The following is an 18,219-nucleotide window of genomic DNA, read 5'->3' as shown; positions in this document are numbered from 1 at the left end:
GTGCAATGATCTTTTTTAAGGAAATGGCTTTATGAAGGTCTTATGTCACCTTCTCAACATTGATTCTATGATTTGGTACTATTTTTGAAAATATTAGAAACTGCTTTTTTAAAGTAACAAATGCTACCTATGGTTATCATTTTGATATTAAAATTACTTCTTTCTATAAACATACACAAGTTTATATTTATATAAGTATATTTATATTTATTATGTCTATACATATTTAGGCTCATGTATAGACCTATAGACATAAATACATACAAGTATAACAAGTTTAGTATACACTTGCATACAAGTGTATGTATTTATAAGAAAGGAACATAATAAAAATATTCTCACGGATCAGAAGATGAAAGAGTGATGCGGGAAATGTGTCGGTGCCAGCTCCAGCAGTGTTTGAGTGACTCTTCTGGTTCGCATGGCTGAACTCTGAAATGTTGGCACTTAACAGTCGTTGCGTTCCTTTGCTCATAAATCTGTTTGTATCGATACATAGCACCTCGATAGGTACCAGCTTAATTCCTTGTCACTTGAAGAATTCAACGTCTATTTTCCTTGCGAAGACCGTTTTGACACAATAACTTGTCGGTTTCTTTAAATGGGTTACTTATAAAAATTTGTATATGTGATATTCTTGACTAGTATGTTTTATCGTGAAGTAAAGATCGTATGAAGAACATGAAGCATTTTTAACATAATTAAATACCTGACTAAATCATCAGTATCATTTAATACCTACATTATTGAATATCTAACTAAATCAGTATCATTTAATACCTACATCATCAAATACCTAAATCATCAGTACCATTTAATACCTACATCATTAAATATCTAAAGTCACAATCACCGTTGTAAATTCCTAATATCATCAGCATTATATAATATTTTCTATCCACTTAAAAATGAGATACACTTCATACTGCAAAGACTAAAATAATACTTCTACATAATTTTTAAACAGTAAACATAATTCTATTTCGATTCCACTGCAATTCCCTCCAAACATCAAAAATATTAAAAATGAATAAGTGTCAAACAAAAGTTGCAATCTTCGAACCAAGTAGCACAGCATCCAAAGAAGCACAAAGCATGCGGCAGCAAAGCTTAGATTAAAAGGCGACCCCCGAGATCCTGAAGACTCAACCTCAAGGATTTCGGATGCGTACATTGTACGCTGACAAATTGCTCAGGTAAACAGTCCGCCCAAAAGTATCGGTAGCCCTACAGGGCTGTCGATTTGGACAACTCGCAAATTTTTTTGGGACGAGCAGATGTAAATACCGTTTCAACTGAGTCTTAAACGAGATGGAGACACAAAATGGCGGAACGTTTGTCTTTGTAAGCAATGGATTCAAGTTTCGTGTTTTATATTATCGAATTTTATTGCGGTACTTTTGTCGAAATATTTTGAGATAAACAAGGGTTGCATATGTTAGTTAATGCTACGTTTACTTATTTTATTGCTTCATTTTTAATTTAAAAATAAATGTGTATTTGACTGGCAGTGTTAAGGCAAGAATATGTTCAGATATAATAGTAATACTATTGTATTGTTGTAATAATAATACAGTTTAATAGAAATATAATAGATTTAATAGAAATACAATACAGTGATAGAAATATAGTACAGTTAGTTTGAAATACATGATCTTTGCTGTACGAGTTCTATTTATTAACCTTTTCGTTCGTTTCATCATAACCTAAAAATCACTATGTTTGTAACACATTCACACTCTCCATCTTCCTTTCGTTTCCTACACTTTCGTCCTTTCCCCATATTTCACGACCATAAACGTACCACAATCGTGTCTGAAAGTTACCAAAATCTAGATCGCTGAAGTACAGCAGTTTTCTCTCCAGTTGCTCGTTAATTGACTACAATGGCGACCGCGTATGGAGCGCATTTTCTGTTTTGTTGCCTCAAAACAAAGCCGACAATGCGGCTGATCCCGTGAGAGGGCACTCGACCACCGTCCCCGATTTTTCCCGTCGAAGCCCACGACAGTATCGGCGATTCTGCTCGAGGATCAGGCGACGAAATCGAGATTGTAACATATAGTCGAGTGTCCTTTGTTAACCCACCGGCGGAGAGCGCAATTACATCCTCACCCCCATTGTAACTCGACAGCTTTTTGTTACTGTTTCGTTCGGTTACCTTGTTTTCAGCGACGCCAAGGGGGAGAACCATAGAAAGAGAGGGGAATAGAGGTTAAGGAGAGAAATCGCCACGAGGCTCCGTACATGCTGGACTTTGGAACTTTACAAAGGGCAGCCTTAGTTATTTTTTTCTCGCGGGGTAATTACGCTTACGGAGATCTGGGAATGAGTGCGGTTCGTGGAGCACCCTCGGAATTAGGCAGACTGCCGATAATGATGCTGCAGTTAATGACATCCTTAACGCTGTTATAATTAACCCTGGGAAGTTAGTGCAAAAATAAATTTTGTAGTTTCAACTTGGAGATTTAAATAAGTGCAAAAATGTTCAATTATCGAATCAAATTCAATAGTTCAATTTTGAGCAAACTCAGACACTATCATTTTGTATAAAAATTTTCACTGATGATCTCAATAAAAATTACCTGCTTAATCATTACTTAAAAATCATTTTATTGATACCAGTATAATTTTGCAATGTAGGTTATGCTAAATACATCATTGAATTTTTGCTAGCAAAACTTTACAAATTTATACAGATCAAGTATTTTTAAACATGTTGTTATATGATGTCATATACTCGTATGTCATAGATTATATATGTGAATCCTCTGAATACTGGTTTAAAAACTCTTGAAAACGAGGTAAATCAGACAAGTGGCTAGACGTGCACTAAACATGCCACACATGATGTGTGACAAGTAAAATTGAAAACCAGTGATCAACCATTAAAAAATATAATATATGAATATTATAAACCTTGCAAAAATCTTTCAATCTCCAATGACTCCAAAGTATAGAACTTGATATCGATTTCATCACAGGCCTATTACAAACCACATGAAAACTGCACTAAGCTTGAAGCATAATTACAAAAAACAAAGGCCGTCTAATTACGCAAGCAACAAAAGAAACAAAGAACAGCAAAGGCAAAAAGACAGGAAACAGTCGAACTAGCAATAAATCGGTGCCCGAACGCGGCTATCGACATCATTGTTTCTCGAAATGACCCGCGTGTTACCCCATTGGCTGTCTTATGACAAGGTGCTGATGTACACCACCGGTGGGAACCACTTGTCGACTTTTGTGAACGAATGGAAGTAGAGCAATTACGCGGTTGTGTCGGTACGATTGACACAATGCCGACTGTGGAGGTCCCTTTTATTTTAAGCGAAGGAATTCTGCAACAGAGCTGCACCTACCGCGTACCAATCGTCCTCTGTTCGTCGGCATTGTTGCTCGTTGTTTTCGTTGTTATCGCCACCGCTACTGGTTGTGATTTCCATTCTCGCCATCGAGATCGGGGATTATTATTCGCTCGGTTGGAAACGTTACTGTATTACATCGTGAAAGGCGCTGCTCGAACCAGAAGCACCACTCCTCGAGTGGCGCACAGGGGTGGACATGCGGGGAATTGTAACATACGGTGTTTCGAGGGCTTCATTAGATGGAGATGTTAATTGCACCACGATGTGCTTTGATTCTTCTTGCTACACTTTCTCGTTATGTCTTCTTCTTCTATACTTTTTAACCTGAACTTGTACCAAATTGTAATTTGCACTCATTTGCAACTTGTAACCAATTCTGACTTGAATGTCACACTCGTGAGATTCTGTTAGTATCACTTTATGTCTAAGCTGGATTTTCTGCATATAAATCAAAAGAGTTGAAATTATAAATTGCTGTTGATCTACAATATTTGTAGGTTAAAATGAACAAAAATTCCCTCAGAGGTTGTAGCTGTCATAAAGATGTCTAAATTACTTCTCTTAAATAAACAGTACATTTCATTCATAATTTGGATGAATTTACAATGTTCTTATTGCAAGCTGAGAGACTTATAAGTTACATTATGTGCTGTCTTCTTTGCTTTTGCTTACAGACAACGGTTGGTAAGCAAAGAATATTTTTAAACAATTACTTATTCGTCTAGAAATGCAGTTATTAGATTAATACACTCGAGGGATTTAGCTTAAAACTTAAAAGTGTAGAGAAACAAAGCAGACTATTCGGCCACGCCGCTAAATCACACGCGTCGGCACGCCTTGAATGTAGCGTTAAGGCGCGCGCCCCGTGTCGCGGAGCACTCGAGTTTTTCATCGTGAATGAATATTTGCACGTGCTCTGGAGTGTCTCGTGTCAGGAATTTAATAAAGCAAAGACGAGGATGGGCAGCACGTACGTTTTCGCCGGTTTTCAGCGAAGCAACGTTTCCCTCCCCGTTTACGTTCGTATTTAAGGGATGCCAGCTGGCTCCTCCTACCCTTAACGGCATCCTCGATCTTTCTGGCTAACGCATTTTTCTTAACTCCTCCGAAATATTTGCCTCATTCGATGGAGGGACACCGTTGGGTTAGAAATAACTTGTTCTGTTATTTGTAATAGGGTGCAGTTAATACCGACTTATAAAATCTCATCTTGTCACGAAATATTTTAGGAGAAATAAGCATGTAAACATATTATAAGTATGCAAACAATTGAAGGAAGTATGCAATATTTTACCACTGGTTTACCTTATGGTAATGGAGAGCAATTATAGAGGAAGAGAAATAATTATTATGGAATATTATGAACTAAAATTTTCGTCCGTTTTAATACATTACTACACCTAAATAAGTGAAGCGATGAAGAATCGTAAAAGGACAAAAAATAGTAATTTGGACCAACATTTTTCGTTCTAATATATTAAAGTGACCCCTCCATAAATAAAATGATAAAGAATAGTTGTAAATGAGGAAAAATAACAATTTAAAAGTGGCACCCCTTCTACATATAAAATAATAAAGAATAGTTGTAAACGAGAAAAAATAACAATTTGAAAGTGCCTCCCCTTCTACACATAAAATAACGAAGAATACTTGTAAATGAGGAAAAATAAAAACTTGCAATATTAATGTAGACCAACATTTACTTCCCCTTTTCACTCCAGAGTCGTTCCACATTTTCCACCGACCCACGTGGGGGTTTTCGAGTTCCAGCGGCGCTCTCCTGTAAAATGCCGCCCAATTGTTAGCCCCTGTCGACGCACCCATTATGTCTACTTGGCTGATGGGAACAGATTATGTTGGTCGTTGTCATTGAGGGGCTCATCACCGCCATGACACTGATGCCTCGAGCGGTGGGGCGCAAAGGGGGTGAAAGGACGCACGCTTATTGTCCGAATAAATTATATCGGGCCCTGTCGACTACCCTTACCGGTTGCTGAGCGAAATGTCACGGATCGAAAAATAGGGTATCCGTTGTCGAGTGATTTGATTCCTTTATTTTCGCGATCGTCACTGGCCGCCGTCACGTGTGCCCCTTTTCCTCTCTTCTTTCCTGCTAATCCTCTAAAAGACGTTTCGTTACGAAATTTTGCACGCTGTACGAATTGATTTATTCATCTATTTTGATGTTCTTTGGTTAGTTTTTTAACATTGACTTTATTGATTTTTTTCTTATGATTTACTTGAATGATTATTTTTTATGATTGACTTCATTGATTATGTATGTTGATTGACTTCATTGATTATTTCTTATGATTTACTTCAATGATTATTTTTTATGATTGACTTCATTGATTATGTATGTTGATTGACTTCATTGATTATTTCTTATGATTTACTTCAATGAGTATTTCTCATGATTTACTTCATTGATTATTTCTAATGATTGACTTCATTAATTATGTCTCATGATTGACTTCATTGAATATGTCTCATGACTGACTTCATTGATTATTACTCATTATTGACCTCATTGATTATTTCTTATGATTGACTTCATTGATTATTTCTTGTGATAGACTTAATTGAATATGTCTCATGATTGACTTCATTGATTATTTCTTGTGATAGACTTAATTGAACATGTCTCATGATTGACTTCATTGATTATTACTCATTATTAACTTCATCGATTATTTCTTATGATTTGCTTCAATGATTATATCTTATGACTGACTTCATTGATTATTTGTGATGATTGATTTCTTTGACTATCTTCAAACTTGATTTCTTTAGTTATCTTCAGTCTATCATAAAATCTCTTCTGTGATGTCTACCATAAAATCACTCCCATAACATCTATGGTAAAATTATTCAAAATTTCCTACACAAAAAGAGCAGCATCAAACATGCTTCTCCTATTCTCAAAAGCACCTAACCAAATTGTAACAAGATTAAATAACAGCACCTCACGTTCCGCAATTATAACGTTCATCCAGATCATACGTCAAACCCTAAACCCGAATACCCAAAAGCTTCCTACTCCAGAAACGATCCAAGGTACCGTAATCTCAGATCAGTTCCCGTCTGCACGAAACACTAACAAGCGTTCCAATTCGTAATTAACAACTACCCGTCTTAACGAACCCGTTTAATCGGTTAACAGGTTTCACGTTAACGATTTCGATGGGTATAAGCGTGCGCGAATGCAGTTACACGACTACGCTATGTTAAAGTGTATTAAAAGGGTACCACGGGGGGTCCAGCCTCCACCTGACGTAGCTGTCGTTGAAAGCAGTTAAGAACACCCTTTAGGTATTATTTCGGTATTCTTCGACCGAGAAACTCGGTCACAGGTGTCGATCATTACGGATTTTGTGGTCTTACCTCGTTGTCGGATTAGAAGACGCAAGGAAGATCTGAACTGTTAGTCCGATCTCAAGACGAGGGAAGGATTTACGGCGAGGATCGTTCTGTTTGTAATCTGTTTCCCGATATTACTGACTTTAATTGTTCAAACTGGGAAACGGGGGTAGCAGGTGCACGAGGCCTGAAGTGCCTCACAGTGTGATCGTTCCTTACATTCAGATTTACTGTCCTTAAAATTCAGATTTACTGTTTAAATAATTGTATCATATATTCATCTGTAGTTAAAGCAAATGATGGGTAACTCACCCATTACTAAAATTATTAATACAGTCATGTAATTATTTCTAACGGAAGGTTAGATGCTTCAAACCGTTTTTGAGGACTTAATTTTTCAGAAAGAATAACAGAAGAATTAGAAGTCCATAAAAATATTCAAATTCAGCTGTCTCTAAATTAAAATCTTATTCATTTTTCAACAGAAATTTTTCAGTTACATAAATTGAAACACCCTATATGACCACACACCAACTCCTTTTTTCAAAATCCAGTTCACCTTAGCCTCACATCGTCCGGAACACCGTTACGTCGAACAATGTACGAAACAGTGTGACGATTTTGTAAAAGCACGATTAAGACGACAAAAAGCTCGCGTGTAGCGTAGACAATCTAAGGGCTGACGTTCAGGTCCCCGGCTTAAGACCACACGAAGAAGGCTCACGTACGATATTCAAGGGAAACGGGTCTCGTCACAATGGCTGACTTCGTAAGGCAAAAATCAGAAAGTTAGGGCGTCTCAAAAACGAAGAAGGGACGACAGTCGAAATCTCGATCCCCGAGGGATGTGCAGCTGTCGCGAAACACGCAACCATTGGTCCCCGCCGTTCGGCGGCCATACTGGATTTTTCCGGTCTAGCTTCTTTTCACAATGGTTTCGCGGCCCTAGAAAAGGTTCGGGACTCATCGTAATCGGTATCGTTTAGCTGGAGCTTGTTTTGTGTGATGTATTCTCTGCGACCTTTTCTTTTTTTGGTGAATGCTGCTAATATACATATGGGCTTTTGGAACCATTGATTTTTCGTAAACGGAAGGCTGCAGAAAGTAGCTTATGTGTTATTTTGTATTTTTGCTGTGTTTTGTAAGTTCATATAATAATTCTATTTGTTATTTTATTTAAAGATGAAAATATGGGTGGAGATCTAGTTGCAATATTTTTAAAAAATTTATATTGCAGTTTAAAATTATTTTAACACATTTTTCTGTGTACAAAATATGGTTCTGAAAATACTGTTATAAAAATGTACAACTCGCTTCTGAATTATGAAGATCATCAAAGTAGTCAACATCTGATTTAAAACTAACCTAAGTACTTCCATGCACCTGAATATAAAGAAACGCAAACATAGCGTAAATTCAGTTTTGATTAATATACAGACATAAAAATTAATATACAGTAAAGTTTATGTAGACATATGTATTTTATATGACAGAACGTTAGATTTCGAGCAAGTTTGAAGCGAAAGCTGGAACGAAGAGAGGGTTGACATGGATTTGTCAGCGATTACTGGCCGCGTGCCGCCACCCTAAGGATTAAGTGCAATTATTGGAACACTCTGACGAACCGCAACCCGTTTCACACGCTCCTTCTATATCTTGTTATGAAAGTTATGAACTCTGCTGTTCGATGGAAAAATTGAACAACAATATTAGTTCACCAAATCCGATAGATTAGTGGACTTTAATTCCAACGTCAATCCTTCGAGTAACCCTTGTCGTATGCTGATATTAGGGGATTATAAACGATTTTAAGAGGATACAGAAAATTTGAATTAATCAGGTATTAAACTTTTTATTCAAAATCAAGCTTTACTTCTATTAAAATCAAACTTATTTACTTCTATAAAGTGTAATGAGTTATTTACTGAGGGAGTTAGGAGGAAATGTTTGAAATCCAGAAAATTAAGTTTGTTAAAAATATGAGGAGCTGTTATTATTTTTGTATGATGAAGACCACTACTTTTATAATTTATGTATTTTAAGCAAAGTTTAGGAGATTTTTTATTTAATAAATATGTGAGTCAAAGGTGTTGAATGTGGACTGAGAGGTACATAATTTAAAAATTTAAAGAATCTTAAATTTTGTAATTTTTATATTCATATATGTTCATATATGTTCATATGATTTTTGAGTTACCTGTCTTTAGTTGTCTTAGTTAAATAAACTGCCATGAAATATCCTTACTTGTCTTTAGTTTATTAAATATCTTACTTGTCTTTAGTTAAATCAACTGCCAAAAAAATTTCTTTCCTTTAAAAAACCATATTAAATTTTTAAAATGTCCAAAGTATCTATTAAACACGTTACACATAGTACACATATGAGTCCACATATGTACACATATAAGTACACACATGATTTTTAAGTTACCTTACTTGTCTTCAGTTAAATCAACTGCCACAAAATTTTCTTTCATTAAAAAACCATATTATATTTCTAAAATGTCCAAAGTATCTATTAAACACGTTACACATAGTACACATATGAGTACACATATGTACACACATAAATATACAGTAACAAGTACACTTCCATTTAAGTGTAAATATTCCAAGCGCAAAGTCATACTTAAAATAGCGTTCCCAAAATAGCAATATCTTTTCCAAAACATTCACACTGCAATACGTCTGATTAAGTACCAACTCCAGCAATTCGTTATCTCAATCGATAATTCGCGGATTTATGGTTGAAATTCCTTTCACATTTCATCAGACCGCTATTTGTGGTTCGAACAATAAGTGACCCTTGTTTCGTTGTCCTCGGTCTCGGGTTTGAACGTTGCAAAAACGTGACGCGGTGATTGCAGTAAATTGTACGGTTACGAAACGCTGGAATGCAAAGTCTGTCTCGAACACGTATACCCGTGTTAGACGCATAATTAGAAGTACAAACGTGCATGTGGTTTGTTCGCTTTCTACGCGAAATTTAACGAACTGGCCAAGCTGAATAACACGTGTAAATTAATTGCATCGAAATTTCCACTTTACGGGCAGGTCAAATCGAATCGTGATTTTCCAGACTTTCGCTGTGAATACTTTTCCATTTCAGTAAGGATAGATTAACATTCAACTTCATGATAGGTTTCAAAAATGTATAAGTAAATCGTAGGAATAAAAACAAGCATTAAATAAATGCTTAAAGAAGCATATACATATGAGAAGCATGAGAAGCATACACATATGATTGATCTACCATAAATTAACATTTGATAGACCTAAACTTGATAAACATAAATGAATAATGCATCACTCGTCAATTTTTGTTAAACTCAATTCAAAAGTTCTGAAATGAATGAATGATCATTATGAATGATAAATGATGTCAGATCATCCGCAAGTGATTGCAGATTTCTCATGAATTAGGATATTAGGTGAAGGGGTTAGGTAGCAATCTGGTGTCCACCTAGCGCATGTGGTATCAGCTCGTAACCGGGCGTCACATGCGACCCCTTCAGATGCGGCTTGGGTTTTGGCTTGGTATAACTCCGATAATTATGTTACCAATGCGTCGAAGGACAAAGGACTCTCGAGCGACGTGGATGGCTCGCGAGTGAGACCCAGAAAAGAGATGGTTGCTTGGTAGCCCAGCTGCCGGTAATCCTCCCTTTGTAATTTGCCTCTGTAACCCCTCGCCCCGCCACCCTGCCAATGGCGTCGATCGTTGGCTTCTTCTTCAAAAAGGAATCATTTGAAGGCAAAGGGAAATATGAGTCTTCCAAGCTTTATATTACATCTACTCTACGTATCTAACTTCTGGTTCAGACTTCATTTACTTGGGTTCAAATAGGGTTAGGCTGAGTCTTCATTCAATTTGGTTTGAACTTCAATCAATTAGGTTTGAACTTGAGTTAGTTAGGTTTGAACTTCAGTCAGTTAGGTTTGAACTTCAGTCAGTTAGGTTTGATCTTCATTCAATTAGGTTTGAACTTCAGTCAGTTAGGTTTGAACTTCAGTCAGCTAGGTTTAAACTTCATTCGCTTAGCTTTGCGTGGAACGTTATGTAAGTTGGAGGTAAATTGTATGTAGTTAGAGTAGAGGTGGTTACATCTGGTTTGAGTTAGGTATAATTGATGGTGAACAATACCTGGTTCAATCTAGATATAATTAGCTTGAAGATCAATAAGTCCTCGTTCAAAATTTATTTAGTAAGTTGTAGGTTTACAATATTTTGTTGAAATTTTATATAGTAAACTTAAAGGCAAATAATGTCTGACTCAAACATTATTTAACTAGATTAGAGGCGAATTCTGGCTCAAGCTTGACACAATAACTTTAAAGATATACAGTATCTAGTTTTAACTTTATGTAATTTAGTTGTAGATGAGTATCTGGTTCGAGCTTGATATAATTAGCTTAAAGGTGAGTCTGAGTGAAACTTGATATAATTAGCTTGAAAGTGAGTGTGGGTCATGTAAGTAAATAGGTTCAATCCATGTAAATAATCTCTACTTTCGACTTCATATAATTAAATTGCAGATGAATCTGTCTCAAACTCGATACAGCATGAAGATAAAATATCTGGTTCAAATTGTGTGTAACTAGATTAGAAATGAATTCTGATTTAAATTTATGGATCTGTTTACTGTTAATTGTAGTCCAAACTACAATTAACTTGAAGGACTTATCTTGAACATGAAACTTTCTACACACCAAACCTCATAAATAATTTCTCACCAACCACAAAAGCTAATCCCCTCCAAAAAAAAACTAATATACATAAACATTCAAAGCCTCCCAAATTCTAGCAGAATCCTAAAGTACCCTGAAAAGGCCCTTTTTTCCGTGGGTACAGTTGCTACGCCACTGACAGGCGGTTGATGTCACCGTGCCCTCTGGATAATAGAGTCCGCGACTTTAATGGACTCGCTAATCCTCTTCCCTGTTTGTCGGTGAGTCCATCCGGGGGTTGTATTCAGGATATGCAAGGAGGTAAAAATCGGGGCGGGGTGGTGTGACTGCGGTACGAGCACAGTTTAAGGGCTGTTCTCTGACGGAGACTGCAACGTGTGGGTTGTCGTGCGGCAGGAGGGTGACAAGAGGGGAAATCGCTGTCTATCTGCCACGTCCCGAAACGGTGGATACGCCCCTTGTGCGGATTCATCGGTGCGATGATACCTTGATTTCTCGAGTGACGAATTGAATGCGCTTAATGCGAACCGGCACGTTTAACGACGTAATTTGATGTAATACCACCTTGAACCCTTTCGCCGAGCCTCGTTCGCGATGATGAATTATGAGTGCAACGCTTGATAGGTTTTGAATGTTTTACGTAAACTTCATTAGACAAAGCGAAGATCGAAAGGCTGTAGATCTATGTTATAAGTCTAGATCTATTTTTTCATGTATTTGATCAAAGTTATTTGATAAAAGTTCATTTAATAAAAGCAAAAAGAATAACACATTCATAGTTTCGATATGCATACCTTCTTCATAATCCATCGCTAAAAGTGACATTACAATTCACTTTTTTAATAAACATATTAGAAGGCAGCTTTAGTCAATTTCTGACTGTAAATCAAAGGGGAACTTGCAGTGAAAACCTCAAATTCTTCACCTTCTCTCATTTTCCTTTTATTACAATTAAAATCCAATACAAATTTTACCTCCAAATTTAAACTTGCACCATTAATGACGTCAATTACAAAAATCACAGTAAATCTAAACGAACCCTCTGAGTATACCTTAAATAAACAACCTTGTTTTCCTTAAATAAACATCCTTGCTTTCATTTTATTAACATCGCATAAATAAGGAAGACAAAAAACAAGCTTGAAAATAAATTACTTTTCGCTTCAGGATCCGATTATGCTCTTCGAGGAATAGCATTGGCCAAGTTACTTTGGTACTGCAACAATTGTTGCAGATGAGGTGGTAATTTGGTAGAGTATTGCGGTTGTTGCGGATTATAGTTTTGCCCTTGAGGAAGAGGACGATACTGTTGAGGGAGCGGTTGCTGATACTGACCGCCGGTGCTAGATTGAATTGCCCTATAATCCGGTTGCTGGACACCCGATGAGAATTGAACTTGAGGTTTGTACTGCGAAACCTGTGCCTGAGAGAGCTGTTGAGGCTGGATGGGCTGAGACGGTCCTAGTTTCGGGATTGGCTGAGATGGAACGGGCACGAGGGGACGACGAGAGTTTTGGGCTTGCAGGAGCTGCTGGATTTGAGGCGGTGCTTGATTCAACGTGCGATAATTTCCTGATTGCCTTCTCTCGCGGACGTGATCTGGAAAGAGTTTAGTCAAATGACAAATTTTTGTGGAGTGAACGAGTGGATGAAGTGGGAATTAAAATTAGTTATTTTGAAATTAATGGTGACTGCACAGAAACTATTGTTTTGTTAACCTTCTTGGATGATATTAAATAGTTACAGCCGAAGTGAAAATTAAGGACTATTCGATTACTTAAAGGTTCTGTGAAATATTCTCAAAGATTATTATTAATATGAACACTCAGTATTTGAATTTTTGTATTACTGCTTGGAAATGTACCATACACATGTTCATCTCACATGTTTAAAGAACTTACGTGTTTACAAAATTTTGTATTCTATATTCCAAATAATATCTTTCATAATGTTCACTTCCAGCTAGTGTCAGACATTTTTTAGTCCATTAAAAATTAAAATTAAATTAAAAAATACTGTGGAGTACAAAAAATTATTGACTACTGCGTCAATATGAAATATAAAGTCAAAGTTAAATATATGAAATATGAAGTTAAAATTAAACACATGAAATGTAAAATTAAAGTGAATACAAAATTAAAAATGAATATAATTTACCCAAAGTTGAGTATTGATATTCCAGGCCCACAAGATCTTCGGACACATCGAGAGTAGCATAAATGGGCACGATAGCCAGCAGTAAAATCTGAAATTCATAGTCATTACAATTATTTCATAATTAAATAATTTATTCACTGCACGTGCACATTTTATTAACGCTTTGATAGCCGGATTGAACTTAAATTATATTCTGAATACCACAAAAATTGCGCCAGTATTTCCATAGGTGAGCGCGTGCATTTAATTACCCTTTCACACGTTGATTGCGGAAAGAGTATCCGGTGACCGTTACCATGAAACTAATATAACCGGCTAGGCAGACGAAAGAAATGTTTCAGAGAACTTATTGCTATTAATAAAATATAAGTAAAATAGAATAATGAAATAGGATAAGCAAAGTGGAGAAGTTAAATTTTAAAATGAAGGACATGTTGTAGAGGAAGAGTAAACATAACCTTCAAAAGGGGAGTCACATATGAGTATTTATTAAGAGGAATTTTAATATTCATTTCATTGTAACTATATTAAATCATAGTTAACTAAACTACAAATATACTAAACTAAAAATTCAGTTATATATTAAAAAGAGTAAACTTAACCTTCAAGGGAGGTGTCACATATGAGTACATATACATATGTTTAGAAAAATGTTAGTATTCGTTTCATTGTAATTGAAATAATATATTAAAAGTGTAGTTAATTAAACTACAAGTATACTAAACTAGAAATTGAGTTATATATTAAAAAGAGTAAACCTAACCTTCAAGGAAGGACTCACACATATGAGTCACATATGAGTATTTATTAAGAAGAATTTTAATATCCATTTCATTGTAACTGTAATACATTAAAATATAGTTAACTAAACTCTAAATATACTAAACTAAATATTCAGTTTTATATTAAATTTGTTACAGTAGTATAATAACTAATAGTTCATACTACTTTTTCCTGAATTACTATTATTAAAAATAATTTGAAGACAATATATCTAAAACCTGATATTGTATTTTCATTGAGAGTACATAAATAAATTTTGAAATAAATACTAAAATATTTTGTACATGTAGATCAGAGATAGGTACATGAAAACTTTAATGGATTATAGTGATTGTCTACACAATTTTAAGGAAGTCTCTGTTGGATACAGCATCCAACATACATATGAAATTTCTAATAGATATAAAAAGTTTGATTATGTTTGCTTTTACAATATTTTCACCTTGTCCCCTTTCCTCATTCTGAAGTACCGTCGTTTAAAATCATTCAAGTCTAAGTACACCAAGTTTCTACACAAATTTCACACTTTCTATTCTCTCATATCAACTGAATGATGCGGAACGGAAAAATCTGTAATATGGGACGACAAAACTCTGCTCTCTAACTTGTCCTACTTCGCATAGCATCATCATCAATTACTGGCATTAAAACGCAGCATTTTATGACTCATAGACGTTTTTACATATCCCGCCAATAACTGTGAAATGAAAAATCGATGTTCGATCTGAAAGCTAGATAACGAATTTTACCGATCTCCCGCGTTACACACCACTGATCGTAACATACATTCGTGCTCGAAACTACATGAAACTAGTTCTCACGAAAGGAAAGGATGAAAGCATTTGAACTATACCTTTCGAACGCCATGGTAGCCTGATTTAATATCTGTGGTAACAAAGGGAAACTTTGGACAAAATAATGTGGGTCATAATCGTGGTGAATTTCTAACGACTAAATCATGCAATCGTGTAACAAATTCGGTCAATCAATTCAAAAGAACGACATATTCGTTCAAAGAAGATGTATCATTGATATGATATGTTAGGTTTTTCTTTTCTCTAGCCTTTGTTTTCCTCTCTTTCTGTTCGTTTGGTATTTTCGTTCATTTTTTAATTTTAAGTTACATTTTTGTACTATTTCTGTTATCATATCTATAGGAATTCTAGTTAGATTCTTGATCAAAATTTTTACATTATTTTAGATTCATGCAAGGTGACTCTATATGAATAAAATTCATAAAATGTGGAAACTAACGAATAATTTTAATTTTGTTTTTTTTTTATCTAATGTGGGTATTTCACAAAAAGGGGGTTGTTAACGGATAACATAAACTATGTTGTTGGTTGTTTTAATATATTATTGTATGCACAGTGACATACATGTGCTGAAAGGTATACCTCGGAAATATTGCGGGATCCGTAGCTGGAATTTTTTAGTTTGTTAATGCATATAGATGTTATGCTTACATTATTTTGTAATTTATTTAGAATATAATAGCACAACGTTAAAATAAATCAATGTATGAAACATAAATGTAAAATTATTTATTTTTAAATAATAAATAAGTATCACCATTTTGACAAGAATGCTTAGTTTGCAAAAAGTGTTATTTCAATTCCAAATAAAGTTACCAAACTAAAATAATTAAACTAAATAACTGAATTAACATTAATAATATTATCTAACACTGCACGAATAAATTATTAATACCGATATTCTAAAATATTAATTAATTTCTAAATACAATGTCATGAAACATAGAATTAGGGAAGCAACCTGAACACAATGTCTGCCACAGAGGTCATCAGCAATGAACGCTTTAAATTTGACAAAATCTAGTAACTAATAAAAAGCAACTAGAAACTAGTAACACAAGGAACTAATAACATTAACAATGTAGAACAACCAACACAAAATTTAAATATGTAAATCAACTTCCATTGCAAATGCAACAGTTCTATTTACCATGGCAAGCATTCAATTTTTATCTAACAGCAAAAAGCATCACTAACACAATTTCACAATCGAATACATCAATTATAAAAATAAAAAAATTTGTTCGAAGTGTAGTAAAAAATTGCACTAAATTATTCAAAATAAAATTCTGGAATGAAGAAATGGAAATAAATTGACAATAATGGAAAAGAATAACGATAAAAATTTATTCGAATAAAGAATAAAATTGTATAAAATTGACTTTTACTCACGAGGAACTTCATGACGAAGGTGTAGGCGATTTCGGGATGGTAGCTGAACGAAACTGGCGGCCGCGTCGCGACGCACTTCTATATGGGCGAGCGTTTCCAGGGTAAATGGTCCCGCCAACCACTAACTTTCACGGTTGGTCGGTTTCGACTGAATTTTTTTCTTCCGTCACATACAGGGTGTCCACCTCTTTACCGATATAATCTACACGTGAAAATACGAAAAAAATGTTATGTGAACATAAAGTCTCAAACCCTTCATTAACTATAACTAACACACTTAATACCCTTACTTGAAACTTATACTAATACCCTTTACTTAAAGTAATTAACATGTACAATTTTTCTGAGTAAAATATGAGTGACATTTCAACAAAATAACCGCAACAAAATTTTATAATATAAAGTGTGAAGCTTGAAATCATTTGACTGATTGGTGGTTTTAGTATTAAAAAGTTATAATAAAAATACAAAATTATTTTGAACTCCTTTATTTCTTGATGCATGCAGTGTGTCCCAAATTTGTATGTGCAACTTCATCAACATATTCTATAAATAGAAACGGTAGAATAGTGTTATAATAGTGTATGCACAGAGACTGTTAAATGTTTTATCAAAGGTTTTATTGTCACATACGAAACGAATGTAAAATATTGTTGAATATTGATGGAACGACTCTCATATTATTTTTAATAATTTTTAATAATGCATTCTATGTTCTATGAGACTATGTTCGTATACAAATATTTTTTCATTTTTTTATTTACAGATTATACTGGTTGTATGATAAATAAACTGAAACGTCCTATACACGATATCGATGCAGTCTAACATATTATATTATATTTTTGTCACAATTTTTTAGTAAACTATTAAAACCTTGTGTTGATATTCTGGTTGTATTTCTATGAATAGATGATAAAGTTTGATAGGAAACTGGAACACCCTGTATATCTGCAGATCCCCGCCCGTTCGTCACACTAACGCGCCCCGTATTCATGGTGTACAACGGTTCAGGAAGTGATCCAGCTAAGTACACCTAAAACCTGGACATTTGCAAACGATGGTTGACATAATGATCAACTTGGTAACAGAGGAAATTTTCTAAATACTCTCAAAGGTCAACGATGTGTGGTAGAAAGTCTGGCGAAAAAGTAGAAGTCGATGCTTTTTATTTTGAGAATTGTTTCGTATGGGATCAATCTTTGTGATGGGATACTGAGTTGAGGTGTCCTTCGAGTTATGAGATAATTTGGTAAATTTTATATATTAACATTTAACTTAAAAGTTATATACGAGAAAAATGGTAATTTTTGTATTTTTATTGGATTATGATTTTGTGGTCATCGTGAGTTTTGTATTGGATTGTATTTTATTCTATCATATATTCTTAAGATCAAAGTTACACATTGTTTTCAACTTAATTTGAAGCTTCATTCTAATAATCTTCATATGAATATTACAATTTATAAGAAGTTATAAGTAATTTCTTATTGAAGGTTTATTCCAACTTTTATCATTTAGAAACTATATTTATAAGTCTTTCGTTAAACATTATTTATAGTCTTTCGTTCGAATAGAACCATAAGTTGCTCTCAAAAAAGTAATTTCTTTTCAAAACTTGCTGTAAAAAAATTTGTTCGAAAAACCATATCTTG

The 18,219-nt window shown here is 34.7% G+C and overlaps 1 protein-coding gene across 1 annotated transcript; it reads right to left on the bottom strand.

Moving 5' to 3' along the window:
• Nucleotides 1–12,334: 12,334 nt before the first annotated feature.
• Nucleotides 12,335–16,724, bottom strand: LOC100883175 (uncharacterized). The gene is made up of 3 exons (XM_076533181.1): nt 16,565–16,724; nt 13,575–13,662; nt 12,335–13,016 (listed from the first exon to the last, which is right to left on the bottom strand). Exons 1-3 carry the CDS (start codon nt 16,574–16,576, stop codon nt 12,592–12,594), a joined length of 525 nt encoding a protein of 174 aa, XP_076389296.1. The 5' UTR covers nt 16,577–16,724; the 3' UTR covers nt 12,335–12,591.
• Between the last annotated feature and the right edge of the window lie 1,495 nt (nt 16,725–18,219).

This window comes from Megachile rotundata, chromosome 7, assembly GCF_050947335.1.
Source record: "Megachile rotundata isolate GNS110a chromosome 7, iyMegRotu1, whole genome shotgun sequence".
NCBI lineage: Eukaryota > Metazoa > Arthropoda > Insecta > Hymenoptera > Megachilidae > Megachile > Megachile rotundata.
The sequence above is the reverse complement of the archived record's forward strand: the minus strand, read 5'-3'. Positions and strand labels throughout refer to the sequence as shown.

Excerpts from the sequence above, each read along its gene's own strand:
- LOC100883175 (XM_076533181.1), bottom strand. Across the intron at positions 13,017-13,574 it reads ATATCAATACTCAACTTTGG|ATCACGTCCGCGAGAGAAGG; the intron begins GTAAATTATATT and ends AACTCTTTCCAG.